This window comes from Dasypus novemcinctus, chromosome 4 (genome assembly GCF_030445035.2).
Source record: "Dasypus novemcinctus isolate mDasNov1 chromosome 4, mDasNov1.1.hap2, whole genome shotgun sequence".
In the NCBI taxonomy this organism is placed as follows: domain Eukaryota; kingdom Metazoa; phylum Chordata; class Mammalia; order Cingulata; family Dasypodidae; genus Dasypus; species Dasypus novemcinctus.
Window position 1 is genome coordinate 80,895,496 of NC_080676.1, and position 24,166 is coordinate 80,919,661.

General features: G+C 44.7%; 2 protein-coding genes across 5 annotated transcripts in view; one reads left to right on the plus strand and one right to left on the minus strand.

Annotated features, from left to right (window-relative positions):
- Positions 1-5,472, plus strand: part of GSK3B (glycogen synthase kinase 3 beta) — a 269,348-nt gene extending 263,876 nt beyond the window's left edge. For 3 of the 4 annotated variants that reach the window (XM_004480768.5, XM_058295766.2, XM_058295767.2), the window contains one exon: positions 2,221-2,427. In XM_004480768.5, the coding sequence (XP_004480825.1) occupies positions 2,221-2,288 (68 nt within the window). In that variant the 3' untranslated portion in view covers positions 2,289-2,427. Of the gene's footprint in view, positions 1-2,220 lie in introns of all 4 variants that reach the window. The other variant, XM_004480769.5, reaches the window with a different exon arrangement.
- Positions 5,473-9,405: 3,933 nt separating this feature from the next.
- Positions 9,406-22,904, minus strand: NR1I2 (nuclear receptor subfamily 1 group I member 2). The gene is made up of 10 exons (XM_058296452.1): positions 22,773-22,904; positions 22,585-22,685; positions 21,671-22,018; positions 18,721-18,854; positions 17,110-17,297; positions 15,935-16,212; positions 13,748-13,890; positions 13,414-13,530; positions 12,576-12,681; positions 9,406-11,063 (listed from the first exon to the last, which is right to left on the minus strand). The coding sequence occupies exons 1-10, from the start codon at positions 22,902-22,904 to the stop codon at positions 10,919-10,921; spliced, it is 1,692 nt and encodes a 563-aa protein (XP_058152435.1). The 3' UTR covers positions 9,406-10,918.
- Between the last annotated feature and the right edge of the window lie 1,262 nt (positions 22,905-24,166).

Genomic DNA, 24,166 nt, shown 5'->3' on the forward strand with positions numbered 1-24,166 from the left:
CAATAAACAACTAAAACCTGTGAAAATTGATCAGGATTTTAAATTAACATTTTATTTAAAAAGCCCTTATTAATTCAGATTCAGTAATGTAAATTAAACTTACAGAATGACAGTGACAGCAAAATAAACACATACCAAGATTTGTTTCCTGGGTTATTTCTAAAAATTTAATCTGTGATACCTCATTCTGTGATACCTCATTTCCTGGTTCTTCATCTACTTTCTTAAATTCTGGGGAAGACCAGAATGTGACAGTTCTACCTGTCATCTTCACGTGCTGAGTGAGAATGAGAGGGAAGCACTGTTTGATGATGATCATCATACAGGTTCAGAGTTTCACCCAGAGCATGGTAAATGCTACAATAAACTTTCAGCTCTTTTTTTTTTTTAGCTTGAATTTTTTTAAGGAACTTTTAGAGTGAGTTTTTTGAGAAACGTAATTCTAAAACAGCTTTGTGGCCTTCCACGCTTTCTCTGAAACACCTTGCTGAGTCGGCTCTCTGCAGTGCTTGCGGGCCAGCGGTGTGCAGTCAAGCCTGCCTTCACAAGGAGGCCCCAGGACGCAAACCCAGGGCCTCCCATATGATAGAGGGGAGCCCAACTGACTGAGCCACAGCCGCTGCCCTGAAATATTGTTCTTCATGCAGACTGTGTCTGGATCATGAAAATAAATGTTTTTCTTGAGAAACGCTTAGAAGAATCTATGGCCTGGACAGGAATTGATATTAGGTATTGATCAACAGAATTTGGATGATCATTAAGAGTACAACTCCTACTAAGCAGGGCATATCCAAGAAAGGCCAGGAGTAATGACTGAAATATTAGACATAGTTACTCACTGATTATTGGAAAAGTCTGTCAGTATGCCTTGGGAGAATAGGTTTTATGTCACATCCCTCTCCTACCACTTGCACATGTTCTATCTTGATGAGTTAATGTTGACTCCAGGCCATGGGCAATATAAACCTAATGCATGATCTTGATACCATAATGTCCACATTTACTTACTTGACCATAGGATTAGGCGTAGCTATAATTGTTTTGAAGAAAATAAACATAACCATTCAAAATAAAAGATATACACATTTCTTCCCCTAAAGACTGGGTTAAATGTATATTTAACAGATTATTTGGAGGATCGGAAAATCAAGTATTTAGAATGAAAGTGTACACTCTATAAAAATGGCTATAAATGATAAAGTGAACAGCTAATCCTTAAGTGAAGAGTTCCTTTGTGTCTGTAGGGCCATTTGTTTCTTGCTGTCACTCAGAATCTTAGTACAAAGACCTAAACCAAATGTTGTATTCAGTTATATAACATTGCTTACTCTATTGCCTGCTTATCATAGAGCATAGGAGATACCAGAGAGTGGAAATCTTCTAGGTCTGTTTTCTGGTGTCACCTTCCTTGATGGTCAAGGGCCATATGGCTTCTAGAGAGATGGCTCTTGCAAGTTGTCCACCTTGCTCAGGGTTTAGCAGGAAGTCTTTGAGAAGAAATTTGGCTCACAGAACATTCTTGGTCATTGTATATGATGGCAGGGATACAGCTTGACCGGCTACTGAACAGCAGTCTGTGGCCCAGCCAGAATGGAGAGCCAATCTCCATTTATAATTTAGATGCTTGTTTAAATGTTAATGGCACTGTGAAATAATTATAAACTTTTGAAGAGGGAAGCTTAAGTTTAGTTGTTCAGTTGTGCATGTTTCCAAAGGATTGGCAAAGGAAGCTCAGTGCCAGGGTAATTAACTATAAGATGTTTCAGTGAATTGATACTACAGTGGCTATTTCTTTTCTTGCTGGTTGTCTCCCATGTCTATGAATAATGAAGGGTAATGTACTTGGAAAGCAAAGCAAAAAACAGTGATTTTCATACAGTGCTTCTACCTAGCAACACTGATCTATGTTGTTTTCATTGCCTCCACTCATTTACTAACTTAAATAGATGATATATTTTAACATGGTTCAGAATTTTTAGCAGTTTTTCACAGCTGTAGCAAGGGCTTTGACAGAAATGGAATCTGGCTCCCTGAATCTGTATTCAAAAATACTGCCTTCCCTGTACCAGGATCATGCCTACTGGCCATATTTAAAACAACATACCAGATACAGGTTGGAAGGTCAGACAGCTTGATGTCTGCAGCTGAGGACAGTATATTTGTTCTCTTTGGGATGCTATAGCATTGCTCATGCTCTCTCTTGGGACTTTTGATTTGCAGATGCTAATGCTGGAGACCGTGGACAGACCAATAATGCCGCTTCTGCATCAGCTTCCAACTCCACCTGAACAGTCCCAAGCAGCCAGCTGCACAGGAAAAACCACCAGTTACTTGAGTGTCACTCAGCAACACTGGTCACGTTTGGAAAGAAAATTAAAAAGAGAAAAAAAAAAACCTGTTCATTTTAGTGTTCAATTTTTTTTATTATTGTTGTTGTTCTTATTTAACCTTGTAAAATATCTATAAATACAAACCAATTTCATTGTATTCACATTTTGAGGGAGACCCAGGGGGTGGGAGGGGTTGTGGGGAGGGGAAAGCGGAGCACTAGAACACACAATCTCTCTCCCACGACAATCTTTTTTTATCAAAGTCTGCTGTTGTATACTTAAAAACAGGACTCCTGCCTCATGACCCTTCCACAATAGAAGAAAACCATGTTCTGTGTTGAAATTATTTTGAACTTTGTTTTCTTTTAAAGTCAAGTGTAAGACTTTGGTATAGTATACAGCTTGAAATTGGTTGGGAGCTTAGCAGGTGTAATTCAATGGGGACTTAAATGTCACTTGTAAAATTAATCCATGTCCTTGGGTATTTGAAGATTTGCCTTTGGCATGTTCATGGCAGGTGTGGCAGACAAGAAAAAATGTATATCATTCATAACCCAGGGAAGTAAATAAAGTTTGAAATTATAAGGTAAAGCTTCTTAATTGATTTGTTTAGATTGTGTTTTATTCTTAATTGGTGCTGGTGGTGAAGAAACTTGTGTAGGAGGCTGTCAGGCTAAGAAAGCAGAATTCTGGCATGCTCTAAAATAGATGTTTGTTTGCCTGACAAAAGGTTCTCTGCAAATCTTAATACAGTTTTACTCATCACCTAGGAGGAGACTGAGAAGGGTGTTGGCTACTGCTGGAGAGGTCAAATGCATATGAACTAGAGGAAGGAGACAGGCCAAGAGCTCTTTGGCAGATCTCACCACTGTCAGTGAATTTTTCCAGATTTTTTTTCACAAGCTTCCCTTGGAAAGATACACTCAAGAGGACACAATAGTTAAATAATGTGAACCATAACAGTCTACTGGTTTATTTTCATGTTTTTAAATTGAAATGGAGCTTGCAGAAATTGCCACATTTTCCATATACTTCTAACTTTAAATCCAAATTTAGAATCTATATTTAATTTCAGCTTTTTTTTAACTTCATGCTTTTAAAATTTTACTTATTGATGCATGTCAGGCCATTATGAATTTAGATGGTAAGAATACTAAAAACTACACATCAAAATGATATAAACAGTCACTTGTACCTGCTGAATTTATAGGAAAGCTAATTATATAAATGTGTATATATATGTTAAATATACATATATTCAATACTGCCTTTACTTTTTGTCTCCAGTATCAAAATTGACTGGCTGAAGCACGAGAAGAATGTTTCCCCTCACACCGAGTTAGGAGTTTTGGTTCTGTTTCTTTGTGTATCAGAGAATGGTATAAGAATCAATGTCTATGTTTTTGAAGAAAAAAACTACTCCTTGGAAAGCAAGGAGGATTAAAGAATTATGTCTGCAGTGAGGAAATAGATTTTCACAACTAGTTTGTTTTTATACTTTTAAGGTTGACGTCTATGTGGGCCTTATATACTCTAAAATGAACCTTAGTCACCTTGGTGCTTATGGGCCGTTACTTGACCTATGAATCTTTAAGGCACAATCAGTTGTACTTTACATATAAAGATCACTTGAGTGATGGCCACCTTTCCCTTCTACCCACTCCTTCCCCACACACTTTTCAAGGTTAGCTGATAACTGTAGGGCTGCAGATCTGAGCCCCAGATTGTGTGTAACCTCCTTCACCCTCTTCATTGCTCTTTAGGTCATGTTAGAGGTCTCATCCTCTTGATAGTTTGAGAGTAGAATTTCTTGGCAGCCCTCGTGCAGGCCCCAGCACCCTGTCCTGCATCTTAACCCAGTGTGTATGACTCTGAGAGAGTCATATTGCCTGCTGAAGTGAACCAGTACCCAGAAAGACAGCTGTGAAGCCATCTTCGTTTTTACTCACTGTTTAGCTAAGCTGTAAGGCCACAAAAGGGGGTTCTTAAACCTCTGGTTATATCAGAGTTCATGAGAAAGGAAACACAGTCAAACTAAATTAAAAAAATTGAATTTTACTTTTTGTAATGAGCTTCTGAAAGCTAATTAAAATTTGAAAGTCTGAAATCAAAGTATTTGGCAGTGTAAATCCTTAAGGAGAATGGCTTTGATAGACCATTTTCAGAAAGGATTTCTAAAGATTCTGAATAGCACGTCAGTGACTAAGAAATGGACTTGCTTTCAGACCAAACTGCCCAGCCAGACATTTGGACAAAGACACTACTCTGGACTCGGTTTGTTAGAGTCCATAAAAATTGTGCTTATTTTAGGAAACACTTTTTTTTGCCTCACAAATGGGGTAGGAGAAGAAGAGAGAAGAGTCAGGTGCTTTTCTCTCATTTCAGTGTGCATGTGTGTGTATGTATGTATGTGCATGTGTGAGGGCTGAGGTGCAGTGATTTTTCTTTCTCAAGGATCATGGTGGGATCACAGAACTCTTTTTATACAAGTGAGATCCAGGTCTCTGAATAACTTTTTGTAAATAATAATAATAAAAGCTCCTCACCAAATTCAAGCTTGTACATTATATTTTCTTTCAGTGTTTTTAAATTTAAGTTTTATTGTTTTGTATGTAAATATGTGGACCCAGGAACTGTTATTAATGAGCAAAAAGTACTGTTCAGGGCAGTGATTCTGTTTAATAATCAGACAAAATGTAGACGAGCTTTTTAAAGCCATATAGTTTTAACTCTGTACAGTAGGTACCGGCCTGTATTATTGTAACAATAACTCTAGCAATGTATAGTGTATCTATAGTTTGGAGTGCCTTCGCTTCCATGTGTTTGTTTTTCATTTTTAAGATTTTAATTTTTTCCCTTATCCATGTCTCCCTCTACCATCCCCCTTTCCCACTCATAAAACTATCTTTGTCCCTTCCACAGTTAAATTTCAGCGACACCATACTCAGTAGTGGGAAGAGGAGACCATGTTCTTAATCTTATTTAATTCAGTCCTGCCTTTGTTTTAGTTCTGAGCATGTTTCCTCCTCAGTAGTAGTGACCGGTTTCATTTCATACTTAGTCCATCCAGGGACTTCGTTTAGCACCAGGGAGCCCTAGAGCTGGAGGATACCGAATATTCGATTAGATTTTGCTCGTCTCTTCCCAAGCCCTAACCATAGGTCTTACAAACAGCAGATTCTGGGAGCCTTCCATGCTCTCTCTCACCTCCTTACCTACTTCTCCCCCAAATGAGAGAGAGAGAATTGGTTTTTATAAATCACAGTTTCTTAATAGTATCAGGTTTTGATACATCCGTGGTCTAAAATGCTGTAGTGCAATTACTAGCAGTTACTGCACGGAGTGTCGCCGGGAGTGTCGCCGTGCTGATAGAGGACCGTTGTCTTGACAAGGGAACTCTGAACCCATTCCCTCCCTCCTGCCATCTCTACCCCTTGTTCTACGAAATGTCATTTTAATTTCTTAATAATCAGTTTAATTTTTATTGCGTACCCAACATGAAGGCCTTTTTTGAAAGGAAAAAAAATCAAAATTATTTGTTTTGCCTCCAATTACTCCATATAAGATGTCTTGAATAGAAGAAAAATCACTTTACCAAACCAAAGGTTGCTATTTTTGAAACATCATGTGTTCATTCCAGCAAGGCAGAGACTGCGCCTTCTTTTCAATGACATGTCATTTTTTAAGTCCTCTTAATTTTTAGGTACATATTTTTGGTTTCTGTTTTAACAAAGTATGCCTATCCAGTCATTCTGTCTGCACCAATGCAAAGGTTTCTGAGAGGACTATTATATTCTCTATTCCTGTGGATTTAAAGACACTGGCATTTCATTTCCTTTTCCTTTGTAAAGAATTTAACTTTGGGATCTTCCAAAGGAAGTTTGGCCAATGCCAGTTCCCCAGGAGTTTGGGGCAGTTTATTTGTTTTAAACCAAAATTGTACCTGACTCTTAATCCTGTTAGTGATCATCTAATCACAGAGCTGAACTTTTATCCCCTATATAGAAAAATTATGCTTTACAATAAAATCTTTTTTTCTTTTTTTCTTTTTTTTCCTGAGCCACTGAAACTCAGAGACAACTGTAGAAGCACAGTAGAGTCCCAGACTAAGGTCTACCTTTAAGAGGCTTTGAAAATAATCTCTGGGGTTTGGATTATTTTCACAAGGGTAATGCCCAGTTTTATTAAAGTGTTGCTCCGTTTTGCACCTCTGCAATAAAAGCAAAATGACAACCAGTACATAAGGGGTTAGCTTGACAAAGTAGACTTCCTTGTGTTAAATTTTTTTTTTAGTTTTTTTTCCTTACTATATCTGTCTACACACAGATACAGATAGATGTATGAAAATGTGCTTGCCTGTAAAATTTGCATTTATAAATGTGTTGCCGATGGATCACTTGGGCCTGTACACATACCAATTAGCGTGACCACTTCCATCTTAAAAACAAATCTAAAAAACAATACATATATATATATACATATATACATATATATATATATATAAAGGACTGTGGGTTGTATACAAACTATTGCAAACACTTGTGCAAATCTGTCTTGATATAAAGGAAAAGCAAAACCTGTATAACATTATTACTACTTGAATGCCTCTGTGACTGATTTTTTTTTCATTTTAAATATAAACTTTTTTGTGAAAAGTATGCTCAATGTTTTTTTTTCCCCCTTCCCCCATTCCCTTGTAAATACATTTCGTTCTATGTGACTTGGTTTGGAAATAGTTAACTGGTACTGTAATTTGCATTAAATAAAAAGTAGGTTAGCCTGGAAATGAAATTAAAATTCCAGTGTGTGGTCTTTATTTCAGTACCCAACCTCTTTCTTCACCCTACCTATTTTGCCCCTGCAATATGTAGTCACATCACCATCTCAGTTCCTCTAACTAGAGAACGTGAGTCTTTGTTATAAAAATCAAGATATGAACACTAGTTCTCGTTCTTTCAAATGATCTGTTACTCCATTGTATAGTCTAAAGAGTTGCAGCTTCCATCTTGGAAACCTTTGGATTGATGGAGAGGAAGTCCTGCAGACACTGCTTTGAAAAGAAAGGAAACATCCCTGAAAGGGACAAATTTTTAAAACTTCTGTAAGCTGCTGTCTTTGGTTACTGTGTTCATGGTTTGGTGTAGCTGTATTTTCTTTTAATTTCCATCCCATTAATAATGTTCTGTAAGGGTAGTCTGTAAAATATATGAACACCATGGACAGTGGGGCTGTACCTCCTAGTTAACCAACACGTGTTTGAGTCTAGTCATTTCCAATCCTGGATGATGTGTGTAAACCTGTTATGTCTCTTAGTGCAAAAAAGAAACATCATTTTTTTAGGACTGGCTCATTCTGTCAGGCCTACTTTAAAGGCTAGATATAAGGTCATGTGACTGCTGCTTCAATAAAAACAAATTTATATTGGATAAAGTCTGGTCCTCTTTATTTACAGTGGTGATGGGTTTGGCCAATCCCACTAATATCTGTAGATGTATTTACTAGTGTGTGTTGGGAGAGAGGGAGGTGGTCAGGGCAGTTCCATATGATTTTACTTATGGGGATGAAACTTCTAATGACATTGAAGTGCATTTGTTTGAGATTCACTGCTATCTTATTTCCTGCCTTAACAATTTGAATTGAGATTGCATTAAAACAGTAGATACCCTTTTAACTTAGAATCCTGAAAGGCTACATTTCAGTTGCTAAGGCCTTCCAAAAAGTACTGGCTAAACTCAGTCCTACAGTCCTTTGGAATCACGTTTCAGGAGAGCAGTGATAATGGGTGACATTTTGGGAAATGTTCTAGAAGGGTAGCTGCTGAGGAAGGGAGAGAATAGGCTGCAGGTTGAAGATCTGTCTCATGAAGAGTTTGTGATGGGATGGTAGCCCTTTCCACAAGTGTAAGGGTATTTCACCTAGTCATTAACACCATCAGATTTAGGAGATACGTGAAAGGGAAAGCAACCAGGGAAAAACTGCAGCTGGTATGGAAGATGATGGCTGGACGAGGCCACAGGTGGTCAGTAGCCGAAAATGGGGTCGTTAACCAAATATGTTTCTCTACATCCTTTTTTTCCACAAAGGAAAGACCTCCCTGGGCCCTCCTACAAAAGACTTGTTGATGTTAAGGCTTTAACTAGACCCTTCGAGTCTAATTAAATAACCTAGCTGGGTAGACAGAGGCTGCAGCGGGACCAGAAAGTAAGCAGTAGCTTACCTAGAACGTTTTTTCCAGAGGTTTGGAGACAGACTCCATCCTCTCCCGATTGAGCCATATGAACTTAGAAAAAGACGATGATCACAGGGATGCCTAGAAACTGATGCTTGCTTCTGCTTGCCCCAAAGTTCGGGAAAGAGACTAAGGAGGAAATTCAAATATTTGAAAGTTGGAAAATTCAGTCTGACTCTTAGTCCTCAACCTGAGAGCTACACAGCTACATAGCTACCGAAAGGACTCCTGTGTGAGCTCTCCAGTGTGAGTTCAATCTTAACTCCACTTGGGCTACACATAGTTTTTATAATCTGTATAAATCATGTGAACATATCAATTCAGTGTTTTAGGAAGTGCCCACGTCTTTTTAAAATCAATACTGAGAGCTAGGACTTTACACCCTATCTTAATCTCACCCTAACCTCACCTTACCCTGGCCTGTACCTAACAATTTCAGGCTTTTGAATGAAAAGCACACTACAACTTGTTTCAGTGGGTGAGGGGAGAGGCATATGATTTACAAATACAGTTGAAAGAAATTTATATTTCCAAATGACTATAATTAGACAAAACTTCTGGGGGCAAAAGCTATATTCATTGAGCTTGGAGAGAGGAGCTCTTTTCTCCTTTTCTAAAAATGAGTTTCTATATCTCTTTGATGCAAAAGAGGCTGGTAAATCTGGCAGGGAGAAAGGGGTAGTGGGGAACATTTAATTGCTTTGATTTTTAGTATCCATGATTTTATGTTCTCAAAGTTTGACCTGCTTCTTATAAATTAGCAAAAGCTAAGTGATGACCTTTACCTTAAAATACAGTTCACCTTGTATCTTCATTTGTAACAAAATATTAGACATTTAAAAGTAATTCAATTGCTATATTTTTAATTGTTTGTATATACTTTTAAATTTTATATAGAATAGCCATTTTATAAGCAAACCAAGTTAAATAATACTTTTTTATTATACCAACAGAGTCTTCAGATGTGTAAAGGGCAATAATAAAATAAGTAGTGTGCATGTGTGTGTGCACGTATATATTTATTTTTCCCCAGAAAAACAGGCCAAAAAGAATTTCCATCTCTATTCCATCTCTAGCCAAAAGTTAATTATTTAAGTCCTCTTGCCTTGATTTGGCATTAAACCCAGAAATATATTTTGCTAAGACTAATTCTTAGATGTAGAATGCCTATGTAAAATTAAAATGTAATCTGTGGAAATGAAAAAACATTTTCCTTCACAAATGGCTAAAAACAAAACAGACACCTTCATAAGTCTCCCTTTGAGAATAGGTGTGTAAACAGGAACATCCAGTGCATGTAAATTGTTCTGCTCCAGCATGTGTATTAACAACAGAAATTCTCCCAGAGTTCCAACTTCAGAGGCAAATTCAAGCTCCAGTCCAGATGTGGGGCAGACTTACACAAGGCACACACATGCACACAGTGGCCTTCCTCCCACAAATGCATGTCCTTAGGAATGCCAGCAGAACACAGGGGCCTGCAGAACCCCAGCACAGCTCAGCATCAGTACAAAGAAATTCCTTGAGTTTCTTGTGCCAGTCATCACTTCTACTTGTGATCAAAGTTATTTGTGTTTCTGTCTCGTTTTCTTTACTGAAGCCATAAACTCTCTAGGTCAGGATCCATGTCTGAGTCAATTTTGTAGACCCCATAGGATGATGCTTGGATGTTGGTGCTTAATAACATGTCTGAATGAATGCATGCAGAACGAGGTTCCCAGAATGAGGGAAAAATAAACTCATAGAAAGGTCATGACAAGCTTCGACATTTGTTACAGGCATCCTGGCCTCCCACAGATACTCATGCACCTGCTGATGAACTCAGGCCCGGAATCAGACTGAGTAGCTTAGGACAGGAGGCTGGAGGCTGGGAATGAGTGTGAAATGGGGGGTGAAGGGGAGTGGGCAGGGATATGTGAGAAAGCAGTGAAAAGACCCAGGAAGCTAATGAACTTGGGTATGGGCATAGACTCTCAGATGGCTCAGGCCCTAACTGGCCTTTACCCTCCCCAACCACAGTACTGCATCCTCAGACTACAGGGCCTTTGCAAAGGGAAGGGCCGTCTTGCCTCTCTGAGAGGCCTAAGCTATAGGCCAGTGCGCTTTCCACATAAGGATCTATGGCTTCACTTTCCACAGACTGAGCTGGGACCTGGGGAGCTGAGGGTGAAAGGACTCACATCCCTTTTCTGAGGAAAGCTAACCAGCTGTGGTCACAGCAAACTGAGTTCCCTGGGGAGGCAGGATCGGTGGCTCATTGTTCACTAGTGGTGGTGTCCATCTGTCTAGCCCCAGGAATGGCAACTCAGAAGGCTCTGGGTCTGGCTGCCCCAAGGAGATTCCACCCAAGGGCAGGTGCTCAGCCATCTGTGATGTTGAACAACTCCCGCATGAGGGGGGTGGCGAAGGGGTGTATGTCCTGGATGCGCAGCAGCCGCTGGGTGTGTTGGGCATTGATGCTACGAAGCTCGGTGAGCATAGCCATGATCTTCAGGAACAGGAACCTGCAAACCAGTCAGAGGAAAGGTTGGGGGTGCAGCCCACCCTATCCCCCACCCACCAGCCCAGGACTGTTCTGGAGTTGTAAAAGTTTGGGTATTTTCATCTCAAGTCATCTCAGATCAGATGCTAAGGTTTGGCTGAATTCCCTAAACTACTCCAGCCTGTGGCTGAGAAGGGTGCACCAGACTGGCAGATTTTTGATGTATGAACCAACACCTTTCCCACTCCCACCCTGTCCTTTGGGCTCAAATTTTTAAACATAGAGACCTCAGCAGAAAAAATTGACACTGCTGGCACCAAATGCATAGACTAATTTGGGGCAGAAAACACTGTGTTGGCTAATGGCCAAGGAGCTAGGACTGAGAGGAGTAACAATGGATGTAGGGGCTGCAGCCTTGGAGCCCTTCATGGAACTAGCTGTATGGGTCTGATGTGTCTGAGACACACCACATGCCTCAGTTTCCCCATGATGGAAGAGAAAGATGGGAACTTCCAGCTACCTGGCTCCATATATGGGAGAACAGAGCAAATAAAGAAACAGTCACCCCCAGCATTCCAGGAGGCTGAGCCAAGAGCAAGCTGGTGCAGGCCAAGTAAGAATGTGAGTTTTTAAATCCCCTCTATAATACTGCTGGTCTTAAACCCTTCATGCCTTGGGCTCAGTGCAATCCAAGTTCATCCCTAGTTCTGTGAGCATCAGATAGGGCACTAGGCCACAGCAACTGCTGAGGGCCAGTGTAAGTGTGAAAGCCCCTGTCTGGGCAGTCCTGAGCAGCCATCCTCCTTTGGGGTTATGACCAGAACAAACTAAGGAGTTTCCTACCCCCATCTGTGTTTTTTCTGGAAAGTGGTTAGAGCATGGGCTTTGGACTTGGTCTGCCTGGGTCCTCCTCCAGATTCCGCCCCTTCTGACTGTGGAAACTTGGGCAATTGCCCTGTCCCTCAGTTTCCTTGGAGAACAACAATAGTGGCACACCTACCTCATGGGATGGATTTGAGAATTAAAAGTGATAATACATATCAACTGCTTAGCCCAGGGTCTAGCATTTCTCAACAAATGTTAGCTATTAGATATTTATCATTTTTATTCCCATCAGTAATGTTATCATTATCTTTATTATTACTGGATATTTCTAGAAGACTCTGTGGAAACCTCAGGAGAATACTTAGCTGTTCCCACCCCTTGATGACAGGCGTGTGGAAGGCCCTGGACAGACGTGAACTGTGCTTCTGGGAGAAAGTATCTCCTCAGCCAGGCCAGCCTCTGGCCCTCCTTGGGTTTCTTGTAGTTGGCTGGAGCTCAGGCTGACTGGATAGGCAACCTTGGTAAAGGTCACAAAACATGGCCCCAAAGCCCGGGTAACCAGAGACCACCCCAGGAAAGGCTTCAGTCTGCTCTCCCAGAGAGGCCCAGGGCAGGCAGGGACCGGCAGGGCAAGGCCAAAGGCAGGCAAGGCTGGGAGGAGACCCTTCCCACACTTTCATGCCCCCCTGCCCCACTTTGAACTGCTCACCGGTAGGCAGGCTGGGGCCGCCTGCATTCGATGTAGGCCTTCAGGGCAATAGCAAACTGTTCCTGCAGCTGGTCCACCACGCCACGCTGCACCACACCTGGGCGGTCTGCAGGGATGGAAACACAGGTGAGGTGGTGGGACAGGGGCCTCCGGAGCAAAGACAGTCCGGCCCAGAGAGGGGAACTTGCTAGCCAACCACCATCCAGAGCCAGAGACTCCTAGGCAAGGAAGTGAAGGGAAGTCTCCGCAAATCCCCAGTGAGTCCCTGGCTGTGTAGTAAGGGGGAAGCAAGATCATGGGCTTTCTTGAAGAGGGCAGAGGAAAGGCTGCAATTTAAGCTGAGCGCAGGAAGCGGATTTGACTCAACTGATAGAACATCCACCTACCATATGGGAGGTCCAGGGTTCGATCCCCAGGGCCTCCCGACCCATGGGTGAGCTGGCCCACACGCAGTACTGATGTGTGCAAGAAGTGCTGTGCCACTCGGGGGTGTCCCCCACATAGGAGAGCCCCATGTGCAAGGAGTGTGCCCCACAAGGAGAGCCACTCCGTGCGAAAAAAGCACAGTCTGCCCCAGAGTGACACTGCACACATGGAGAGCTGACGTAGCAAGATGATGCAACAAAAAGAGACACAGATTCCCAGTGCCGCTGACAAGAATGCAAGTGGACACAGAAGAACACACAGCGAATAGACATAGAGAGCAGACAACAGTGGGGGTGGGGTGAGGGGGTGGGAGAGAAATAAATCTTTAAAAAAAAAATTAAGCTGAGGGGTGTGAGCAGCCCAGGGAAGGCCTGGGGAGTCAGATGGGACAGGTGAGGGGATGGGGCATCACCTGGGGAGAAAAGGGAGATGGCCTGCATCAGTACATACTCCTCCTTATGCAACTGCAGCTTCTTCAGCATGTAGTGGAATTTCAACACAGGCTCCAAGAGAAGCTGTTGGAAGCCCCCTGCAGGTAGGTATGAGATAAAGGGGTAGCTTCTCAGGAAGCTGACCCAGGACCCAGTCTTCCCTCCTCTACACACTCACCAAGGTCTTTTTCTCCACTACCCAAAATCTTCCTGCCCAGCAATCCCAGGGTCCACATTTCCTGGCGTGGCTCCTTTCCTCCCACATCTGTTGAGTTTCCCTCCCTGCGCCAGGGCAGACAGGAGTCTCTTGGGCACCTGCAGGGTCTTCCAAGCAGTAGGACAGCCGACCACACTCCCACGTCCCAGTCTCTGCGTTGAACACCGTGTTGAATCTCAACTGGCACAGTTCAAAGGTGGCTCCCTTCAGCAGGGAGATCTGATCCTCAATGGGCAAGTCCCTGGCAGCAAGGATGGGGAGGGGGCGACAGCTCCCTGGGAAGCCAACCACAGGCTTGCACCAGCACCCACTCCCCTAATCCAGACATTACCTGAGGGCGCTGGGGGTGGGGAGTGATGGTGTGGGATGGGCTCCTTGCCCTGAGGAGTCCTACAGTTGCTTTCTAATTGCTTGCAGTCTCTTCCCTCACAGTCCAGCCAAACATTACTCTTCCCAACCCCTCCTCTACCCTCCTGCTTCCCTCAGTGACTCTCCACTGGCCACTTAGCTTGGCATTCAGAGCCCTCCCTACATAGCCACTATCCTACAGTTGGTGGCTTGGCTCCTGATCCCTGGATCTGGCCTCATGCTTTCTGCCTCAGTTTCCCCCCTTGGAATGACTGCCCCTTAAGCTTCATTTAAATAAAATCTTCTTGTCTTTCAGGCTAAGCTATGGCTTTGCTCCTAGAAGTCTTTCCAATGCACAGAGTCCTTCTGCAGGGGCCCCTCCTTTGGCCTTAGTCCCATGCATTGGAGGATATTTGCTTCTTGCTAAGCTGGATTTAATATGGACGTATGTCTACTGTTTCTCTCTAGGCCTGGATGCCTTGAGTCCAATCCTCAGCACCAAGCCTAGCCATGGTAGCTGCTTAATTAGCATCTGATATTCATGGTTAGATTGAAACCCTTCCCATCCCGCAGGAACTTCTCCCTCTCTAACTGAGAGGGGTTCCCAGGTCCCTAAGGAGGGAGTCATCTCCAACAGGAAGAAACATTAGGAGGCTGGGAGGGGTGGATTTCATGCCTGGCTCTTGAGGAAGCCCTCCCCCCACCTTCGGTCTCCTCTGGAATTCAGGCCCTTGTGCTCCCTGCACCCCACCTTTCAGATCCATAATGCTAAGCTGCAAATGCTGTGCACTTCCTCTTATCCTCCATGTCTCCCTAGTGCCCAGCTCCGGGCCTGGCACATAGCTGGCTCCGAAGTCTACATTCTGGTACTTTCAAAGCTGGCCTCTACCTTGACTAACTGACCTTGTACATGCTCCTTAACCTCACCAGACCTCAGCTTTCTGTCTGTGGAATGAAGCTGATGGCAATGCTGACCTCCTGGGGTCATTGTCCTTTAGCACTGGTGGTCACCAGAAACAGTGAGTGACCTCACACCCAGCTGAGGGTCAAAGGATGTCCACAAGGAGCTGCCACTGTCCACCTGTGTAAGAAGGCCTGTCTCCCTGATCCCTTGATGAGATCTGCCACAGTCTGAACCCTGCTCAGGCTGTTGCCATCCCTACTCCACTAAATAAGTCCTGGGTGTCATCCACAGGGCAGCCTGTGGACTCCTGGAACAGAACCTGCCCTCTCTGAGGTCAGAACCTGAGGTCAGGGGCTCCTTGTTTGTGTGCTTTGGCTCCCCTTAACCGCCTAAGGAAAGATAAGCCTGAGGCCATCTCCAGCTCAAACAGACTCCATATTATGGGGCTGGGGTTCCTGCTACACAGGAAGTTCTGGGGTCTCCCACTCACTCCAGTTGCCCTTTGGTTTTTGCCTCTACATCTGGCCCTGTGGCATCCCAACCATTTAACTTTCAGCACCACCCCACCTTCCCCCATGGCCTCTCAGCCTTCTCTTGGCAGCAGACTGTGTCTGTCCATCTCTCTCTCCTTCTGGACTTCCTTCCTTTTCCTTATAACTCATCCCTTGCTCTGGAATTGCCAACTTGTGATTCCTCATCTTTTCAGAGGAAACAGGGAAGAAAATCACTATCTTGATGCCCATCATGTCCTGGATGCTCTTCGGATATGACTACCCTGCAAGGTACCATTTAGCAGATGGTGAGGCCAAGGCACAGGCAGGTTAGCCGCACGCCCATTGCTGCAAAGCTGAGTGATGACTAGGCTTCTATTCCCCAGCAGGTGCTGTACATGGCAGAGATGAAGGATGGTCTTTGGGTACCAACAACGCCCAAATTCAGGAAGTTCTACCTCCAAACTTTAGAACATTTTAGCCATTACCAGTTCCTTCCCACATCCATCCACCCAGCCTCTTCCCCGGTTCCCACATCCTACCGGAAGTGGGAGATAACCTTGGCAAAATTGATGATGCCTTTGAACATGTAGGTTGACATGTCAGCCATGTGGGGCAGCAGAGAAAAGATCTCTTTCCCGCTGTTGTCCACTGGGGGTTTGTAGTTCCAGACGCTGCCGTCCTCCCCCCGCAGCTGCAGAGAGACCTTCACCGTGCACAGATCCTCCCTGATCTGTCCTCCACTTGGTGGGCTACTTCCCCCACGGTGGTCTGTGGAGGCTCTGGAAACCTCAGGGTCACTGCTAAGCATCTCTGGCAGCTGGGTAAACCAGGAGGTGGAGAGAAGAGAGGATGTATTGTCACTAACAGATTGCCACCTCCCACAGGCCCTGAGTGGAGGACACAGCTGCAGCTCAAGTCTATGCACAACTCCAGACAGCACGTGAGGGCACAAGCACTCACACAGAGGGTGCTTGTTTCCTTTCTGGTTTCCCCTATCAGGTGGTACTTTCTGGACCTGTAAGTCAATGATCGCACATATCTCTGCCTGGTCAGAGATGAAGTTTTTGCTCCCTGCCTGGATGGAGGGTGAGGGGAACCTCCTCCCTGCATGTGTCCCAAGCAAGCATCCCTGAACTTGGATTCAGGGGACTCAGAGAGAAGGTCTTGGAGCTGGCCAATGGAAAGACTAGGCTTCTGCATCACTGGACTCCTTCAGTCCTCAGAGCTGAGCAGGCTACCTGAGGTCCCTGTGAGCACAGGGAGAGGGAGGACACTGGGATCCCAGACCTTCTGACATTCCAGAGTTTTCTCAGATCAATAAAACACCAGCTCACCAGTTATATCCCCAACAGGTCCTGACCCTGTCCTCATAAAGCCGTGTGTGACAGCAACCCTGGGGAAACCTCTTGACCTTCCTTCCATTTGAAACTCAAACCCAATTCCTAACTGCTGTGGAAGGAGAGAACTTTCTCAAACTTTAACATCTGAATCACCAGGGACGTCTTGTTAAAACCTATTGTTGCCCTCCCCCCTTCCACCTGCCAAAATTTCTGAATTAGTAGGTCTGGGTGGCCTGAGAATTTGCATTTCCAGCAAGTTTCCAGATGGTACTGATGCTGCTGACCCAGAGAGCGTGCTTTGAGAAACCCTGGGAACGAGATTGAAGCTTTGAAGAATTAGCAAAGGAGCTGGCCCCAGCCCTAAAGCCTCATACCCGGAAATTCTTGAAATGGGAGAAGGTGGTGTCAAAAGTTTTCATCTGAGCATCCATAAGCTCCCCAATCATTGACTGCTGCTCTTCAGTCAGACCCTTCACTCCCGGTGACTGAGTCCCAATCCGTTCCTTCTTTTTCCTCTTGATCAAGGCCCGCCTCTGTTCCACAGCCGCATCAGACATGATCACTGCAGGGAGAAATGAGCAGGCTCAGATGCACAAGCTACTGGCCCAGACTGTATGTAGCACCTGAAGGTAGGAGACCCCTTCTTAACTCTCTCCAGATAAGGGAAAGTGCTGGTGACAAAAAAAAAAAAAAAAAAAAAGCCCTTTCCCAGACTCAGAAGGTCTCTATGTGAACCCCTCTCTTGCAGACTTGTGTAAGGACAGAGGGATGAGGTTTACTGCTCTGCTGCCCTCGGCAATGGACTTGAAACAACATTGTGGGACAGTGGACACAGTGTAGGCTTCAGAATCAAAGGTTCTGGTTTTGAGTGAAGGGTTTCCACTTTGTAGCTGTGGGCTGGAGCAAATTCCTTAATCTCTCTTGACTTCAGTTTCTTTCTTTGTAAACTCGAGTAAACTTTGTAAACTTTGTAAACAAAGTAAACTTTGTAAACTCGAGATGAGCATGCTACTCATCTCATGCTACTGTAATAATGGGACTTTGCATGTAAAGTGCCTTATAGAGTTCCTGGCACATAATAGATATTCAATAAACGGCACCTGATGTGATTGTTTTCTGGTGGATTATATGCCCACAAGTCCCCCATGGCCTCTGTCTCTCCAAGTCCCTGGAAAGCTGGGGCTACTGCCTAGCAAGGAATTTGAGTCCTGGACACTTTCTATAAACCTGAAGTCTTAGGCTCTTCACTGGTTTTCTAGAGCCCATTTGTGCATGCAGAGAAAAGCTGTGGGGAGTTCTTAGAGAGGAGACTGTTGAGAGTCTGTCAGCAGGAACAGCCAGGTGAGGGTCCTCTCATTTCCTCAGAGGCTGCCCATGGCACTCTGTGATCAATGGAGAAAAACATGCATTGGAAGCTTCTAGCCTTTTCCCCACAAACTTCAATCTCAGAGTGAGCTGAGGACATAAATATACCAAAGCTCAGCAGGGTAGCATGAGAAGAGCCCCCACGGCCTATCTGCAAACAGGTCCCCCAGAAGGACCCCAGGTCTGGGGCAGCCAGAAGGTGCCACCAGCTGGAAGGCTGGGAATCATATCACACCCTGTGGCCCCAACTCCACCCCGCCCCCTCCAATTTGGTTAAAACACAACCAGGATCATAAAGAATGGGACAGGAAAGAATCACACGGGGGCAACTGAGGGAAGCAGCACAGCCCTGGCTAGAGACGCCCACCACGCCTCCCAGAGGAGAGAATAAAGACGCCCTCTGACGTGCTCCCAGGGTGGCAGGCAATGAGCTGCCTGCCTCTTGCACACGCACCACAAGCTCACACATACGCATGTGCACTCGTGCACTCACGGTACATATGTACACACGTGCTCATACACATGCCACGGTCCATTCATGCGCGGTCACTGGGGCGCACGTGCATCAGGCTGCCAGCGCGCGTGCGCCCCGGCTCCCTCCCCGCCGGGCGGCTGCTCACTCTCCTTCTTCATGCCGCTCTCCAGGCACTTGCGCAAGCGGCAGGCCTGGCATTGCCGCCGGGTCTTGCGGGTGATCTCGCAGGTGCCCTTCCGGAAGGGACACCTCAGTCGGGCGTTGCGTTTCATGGCCCTCCTGTGGGAGAAACCAACAATAGAAGGTCGGGCCAGGGGCTCCAAATTCCCCACCCGCCTCAACTTGGGAGACGTTAGCCACAGCCCACCTTTGCCTCCTGAGTTGGGTCTGGTTTTATTGGAAAGGTACAGCTCAGGACACTTCAAGCTTCTGTCTTTACTGTGATTCCCTAATGGCACAGGATTGAGCTAGAGGAGCAAGAGCAGGGGAGAGCCTCTCTCCTACAAAGTTCACACGGGAAATCAGGCACGTGCAGCCCCTGAGCCCCTTTCTGGATCCTCAGCCTTGCCCAGGAGCAGCTCCTTCCTCTTCAACCAGCTCCTTGTTAGGAAGGAAATGGCCTCTAACGCTTCCTGAAGATGGCCTGAGCGATGTTTCCATGGAGAAGGACCTCTTCGTGGATTTCCTTCTTCTTGGAAAAGGGGACAAGAGGATACCTGACCCCAGAAGCATAAGAAGCCCCTTCCCTCCCCCAGCTCCCATTCTAGAACTCAGAACAGGGCAGCCCAAGGACCCTGCACTCTATGGGGAAGCTTTTCTACCTCACTGCACAATGGCTTCCCCACTGGAAAAGTGGATTCTCTTGATTGGCCCAGTGAGGCAAAGAGGTTCAGACTCCTTAACACAGTACAGTGTGCGAGCACCTGGTGCTGCAGTAGGAAGGGGATGGGGTAATGATGCCAGTACCACCACCACCCCAGCCCAGACACCCTGAACTCCCCATAGGAGATTCAGTCAGGGGGCCCTACCTATTTCTCCCTGTTTGCACAGCTGGATAGAAAGAAACAAACTCTTCCTTGGCCCTGGCCTTTGTTTCTGGACCAGCAGTGAGAAAAATGAGGGAAAGCTGGCACGGGGATAGAGGGACAGAGAGCGTGGCTGCAGAGTGGGTCCTGAGGGCTGTCCTGGGGAAGATGAGCCAGGCTTATATTGAGAGACCAGCTTGAGCTCAGTGGTCAGCGTCTCAGACCAGTAACCAGGCTAGGGGCTGTGTTTTTTATAAGCACACCCCATGGGCTGCCACTACCCTTCTGGGAAAGAAAGAGACCCCTGATACGACTCCAAAGTCCTCCCAGAGTAGGTAAGAGGGGGAAAGGAACTCACATTTATTAGGGTTCACTATGTATCAGATGCAGAACTTTACAAATTTAGTTCTCACAACCTTAGGAAAATCCGTCATGTCATCTGTCTGGCACAGATGAGAAAACTGAGGCTTCCAGAGGATGAATCACCACATGTCCTTCAGGTAAATAAGGAGCTAACATTCGAATCCTCAAATCTGGGAGTCCCAGGAACAGTACCCAAATGGGTGGGGGGAGAGCAGAAGATCCCCACACCCCAAGGCAGTCTACACAGATGCTGCTGACAGCACCCCTGGTGGCTCTTCCTGCTGGTGTTCAGACGCCCACCCCCACGGCCATGTTGGCATATACCCAGCTCAGGGCTAACCTGGGGCTCAGTGCTGGTGAGTCGTGCAGGAGAAGGCGTGGGGCCTGGTTCCAGCCTACGCCGGGTGAGAGCTGTCTTGGGATTTTTCTGGGAAAGGTTTTCCTTGATTTTAGTTCTCCAGCTGAACGCTGTGGTAACTGCCTGTGACCCCCTGGCACAGTGTTCCGGTGGAACAGCCCCTAAAGGGAGCCAGACTGAAAATTGACGCTCATGGGCAGGATGACAGGACAGAAAAAACAGAAAGAACTGAGGCTGCTGAAACCCACCAAATCCTGAAGGACTTTTGACTTCTTGTTATGAGAGGCAATAATGCTTGCCGTATCGTTTAAACCAATTGGACTGGAGTGTTCTGTTATGTATAGCTCTGCCTGGCACTGCTGTTCTGTCTGACCTTCTGTCTGACTCATACAACACGAATGTTCTTTTCTACCTGGAACACGGGTGCCTTTGAACCTATCCTAGGCAAACAAACTCCACAGAGCCTGAGAATGGCTGATCCCGGACCATGTCCAGCTCCAGACCAGCTCTGGATTGGTCTCAACACAAAGGTGGTGGCATTGCCTTCCTGTGCTCATCCAAATCCTCCTGTGGGTTCTGGGGGCATATAGCTGAGCCTCCATCCATGACATACTGACCAGCAACGCACCTTTGGGACCGCAGGGTGGAGCCTTAGCTCTAGCGTTCATTTCTATTTGAATGTCTGCTACTAAGAATTCTGCAAAGGGCTGAGTCTGGAGAAGGCAAAAGGGTCCCAGCTGTGGCTCCTGAGGGCAGACTGCAGCTCTTCCTCCCCTCCCCTCCTTTCTTAGTCTACTTCTCTACTTCCTGGGCTGGGTGGTACACTGACCTCCCGCCTTGCTGAGCAGACTTTGCTCTTTCTGTTTCCTCAGCTGGACAAAGAGGCCCTTATCTCAAGGCCTGCTTTGTTGTGACTGGAGACTTAACAATCCTTAACTTTTTGTCTTCACTGTTTATCTGTTTCTGGGTGAGTTTGTTTTATCATGTTCTTCATTTATTTTATGCCATTCTTAAGAACCTCTGCATAAGACTGATTGAACACTTACATTTTGAATTTTCAAAATCTTTCCTCTTTTACTGACTGATCTGTTTTATTCCAGAACAAATGGGGAAACAAAGGAGTATTTAGGAAAGAGGACCTTTCTGGGGTCAAGTGGGAAGATAGAAGATGGGGGACTGCCTGTCAGGGGTGCCTCTGAGGTACAATGACTCACTTGAGGCCAGTCAGGGAGCCTTGGATGGGCAGGCCCAGCTGAGGCCCAGAGACATTGCTAATGGCAGAACCTCAGGTGGACGTGACCCAGTGGCTTGATGGTGGCAAGTGGGTGAGTGCTGACGGGTAACTCTACCTGAAAAAGCCCTTGCATCCTTCACACGTGATGACATTGAAGTGATAACCAGTGGCCTTGTCTCCACATACACGGCAGATTTGAGGACCCTCATCTGCCTCCACGGCAGTGATGGTAGGTTTTCCAGGAACTGAGTCTGCTTCTTTACTGTGCTCAAGGTGAGCATGGGCCCACCTTTCTTCAAGTCTCACCTCCAGGTTTGCTTCTGGGCCTCTTGGACTAGAAGTGAAAAACCACAGGGAGTGAAGGGGCTGGACAGTGATGAGCTGGGCCAGGAGAAGGATCACTCTGTCCCACTGCACATGCCTCACATTTGGTTCTATGGATCCAGGAGCTGATCTCTCATGGCTGAAAAGGGGGGGAAAGGGTTAGGGCTCTATAGAGAGGATGTAACCATGACGTTTTATATACAATAACAGGATCCCAGAGTAAAACCACCAGCCCACAGATTGAAAATGGCAAAAATAGGAACATAGGAAAGAGAAGGGCCAGAGGAGAAGAAGAAATGAGAAGAAAAATAGAAAAGGCTGTTTGGGTTAGATCATAAGAATAATCCTTGAATGGACTGAGGCTCGGAGGCCATGAGCTCGTCAAAGGTCTGTATGGGGAGCACCTCATCAGATCACTAGTTCAAGATGATTTCTGAGATCGGGGAGATCCAGGGAAGATGATATATGTGGTCCAGTCTCCAGAAAGAGCTGGAAAGGCTGGGCAGAAAGAGGGTTTTCAAATTAAGTGATCAAAACAGATGGGGAGAAATAGTTGAAGCAGGATCACGATGCAGAAAGGATTGGGCCTTGCGCCCAGGCAAGCGAGGGTGTAAGTGAATAATCAGCGCTAACAGATCTGCGTATAGAGCAGTACTCAAGAGGACGTCCCCAGGCAGCTTCCACCTGGAGTGACTTGAATTCTACTAGGAATGGGCCCTGAGGATGGTGCTGTTCACTCCCGTTCCCCCAGATGTCTCTAGGCCCTGGTTGCCAAGAGCAACCACACCACAACGCTGCCACTTCTTCTAAAACCAAAACAGAACTTTTAGTAAAATTTCAACATACAAAGTTTCATTTCCAACAGTATGAGAGCTAATGCCTGACACATTCACCTGTAAGGGTGAATTAGAAATTAGCCTGTTCCCCACCTTGCCCTTCAGAAAACGCAAAGAAGGTAAGCTGACTGGAAACTTGAACTGCTTGGGGGATCTCTGAGATTCTTCAAATCGTAATCCAGACTTCATGTGGGCTTGTAGACAAAAAGTATACTTTGGGTGTTCAAAAAACCACGAGACAATAATTTGATTTAAGGTAATCTTGGGTTGGTACTGCGCCCAGACTCTCCTAGAAGCAGCTGTAAATCCTCCTCACTGGAGGAACTCACGTTCCACCTAGGCGTAAAGAATTACACAGGTAATTTCCAAAAGATATGAGCTAAAACTCACAAATTATGAATCAAAGACTAACATGGCACCATAAGCAAGAGCCAGCAAAACTACATATGATAGAATTAGATATGCAACAACTGCCTGAATTAACAAATGCAGAATATAAAATACTGTCATATGTTTAAGTAAATAGGAGAGGTTGAAGACATAAGAGCAAAAGACCACAAAACTGACAAAGCAGATTTGAAAAATGACTAAAATTTGACTATATAAAATCTGAAAAAAACATTCACTGTATAAACCAATTGCAATACTATCTTGGGAGTTAGAAAAGGCAAAATATAACTAAAACTCACAATAATGTATAAATCAGGAAAGGTATGACTCCAAAGTTTTCCAAGTTTCTATACTGTTGAGAGAGTAAAAAGATAATAAATAACTTCAGACTTGATGAATAAGGTATACTTTTAAAAATTTCTGAAGTAACCTTTAACAGTCTAAAAATAGAATGTATCATTTTTGAAGTGAATAGAAAGTGAAAAAATGGAATAAGAAAAAAATACAAAAGGAGGCGAGTAGAGAGAGAGAAGCTGGAAGGGCGGCAGAAATAGAAAGCACAAAATAAGATGGTAGAAATATCAAATTAATTGTTCCCATTAAAAGACAAAACTTGTCAGACAGAGTGAAATACAAAATGCAGTTAGCTATTTATGAGAAATACATCAAAAACATAGAGGTACAGAAAGTTTAAATGAATGGTGAAAGGATATAACAGGTAATTAACTACCCAAAGCAAAAAGCATGACTAGAGATGATAAAATATTCAATTTTCTGCAAAGATACAGAAATTTTAAACCTAAAAATGTAACCTAAAAATATGCAAAGCAAAAATTCTACAGAACTACAGGGATGAACAACAAAACCCTCATTGTAATAAGATAATTTAATACACTTCTCTCAGCAATTCATAGGTCAAACAGAACAACAACAAAAAAGCACCTAAGGAAGAGAGGATTTGAATAAGAATATATTTTTATTATATAGGTTATTAATTTTATTATATTATAGATTATACTGTTAATATAATATTTGTTATACTATTATTATGTTATATAATG

What these genes read in the sequence shown, in the direction of transcription:
- NR1I2 (XM_058296452.1), bottom strand. Translation starts at nt 22,904, where the DNA reads ATGAAGTCTGGATTACGATTTGAAGAATCTCAGAGATCCCCCAAGCAG. An exon ending in GAGCGGCATGAAGAAGGAGA is followed by an intron (nt 17,298 to 18,720) that starts GTGAGCAGCCGC and finishes TTCTCCCTGCAG; the next exon opens with TGATCATGTCTGATGCGGCT. An exon ending in CATCTCCCTTTTCTCCCCAG is followed by an intron (nt 12,682 to 13,413) that starts GTGATGCCCCAT and finishes CCATCCCTGCAG; the next exon opens with ACCGCCCAGGTGTGGTGCAG.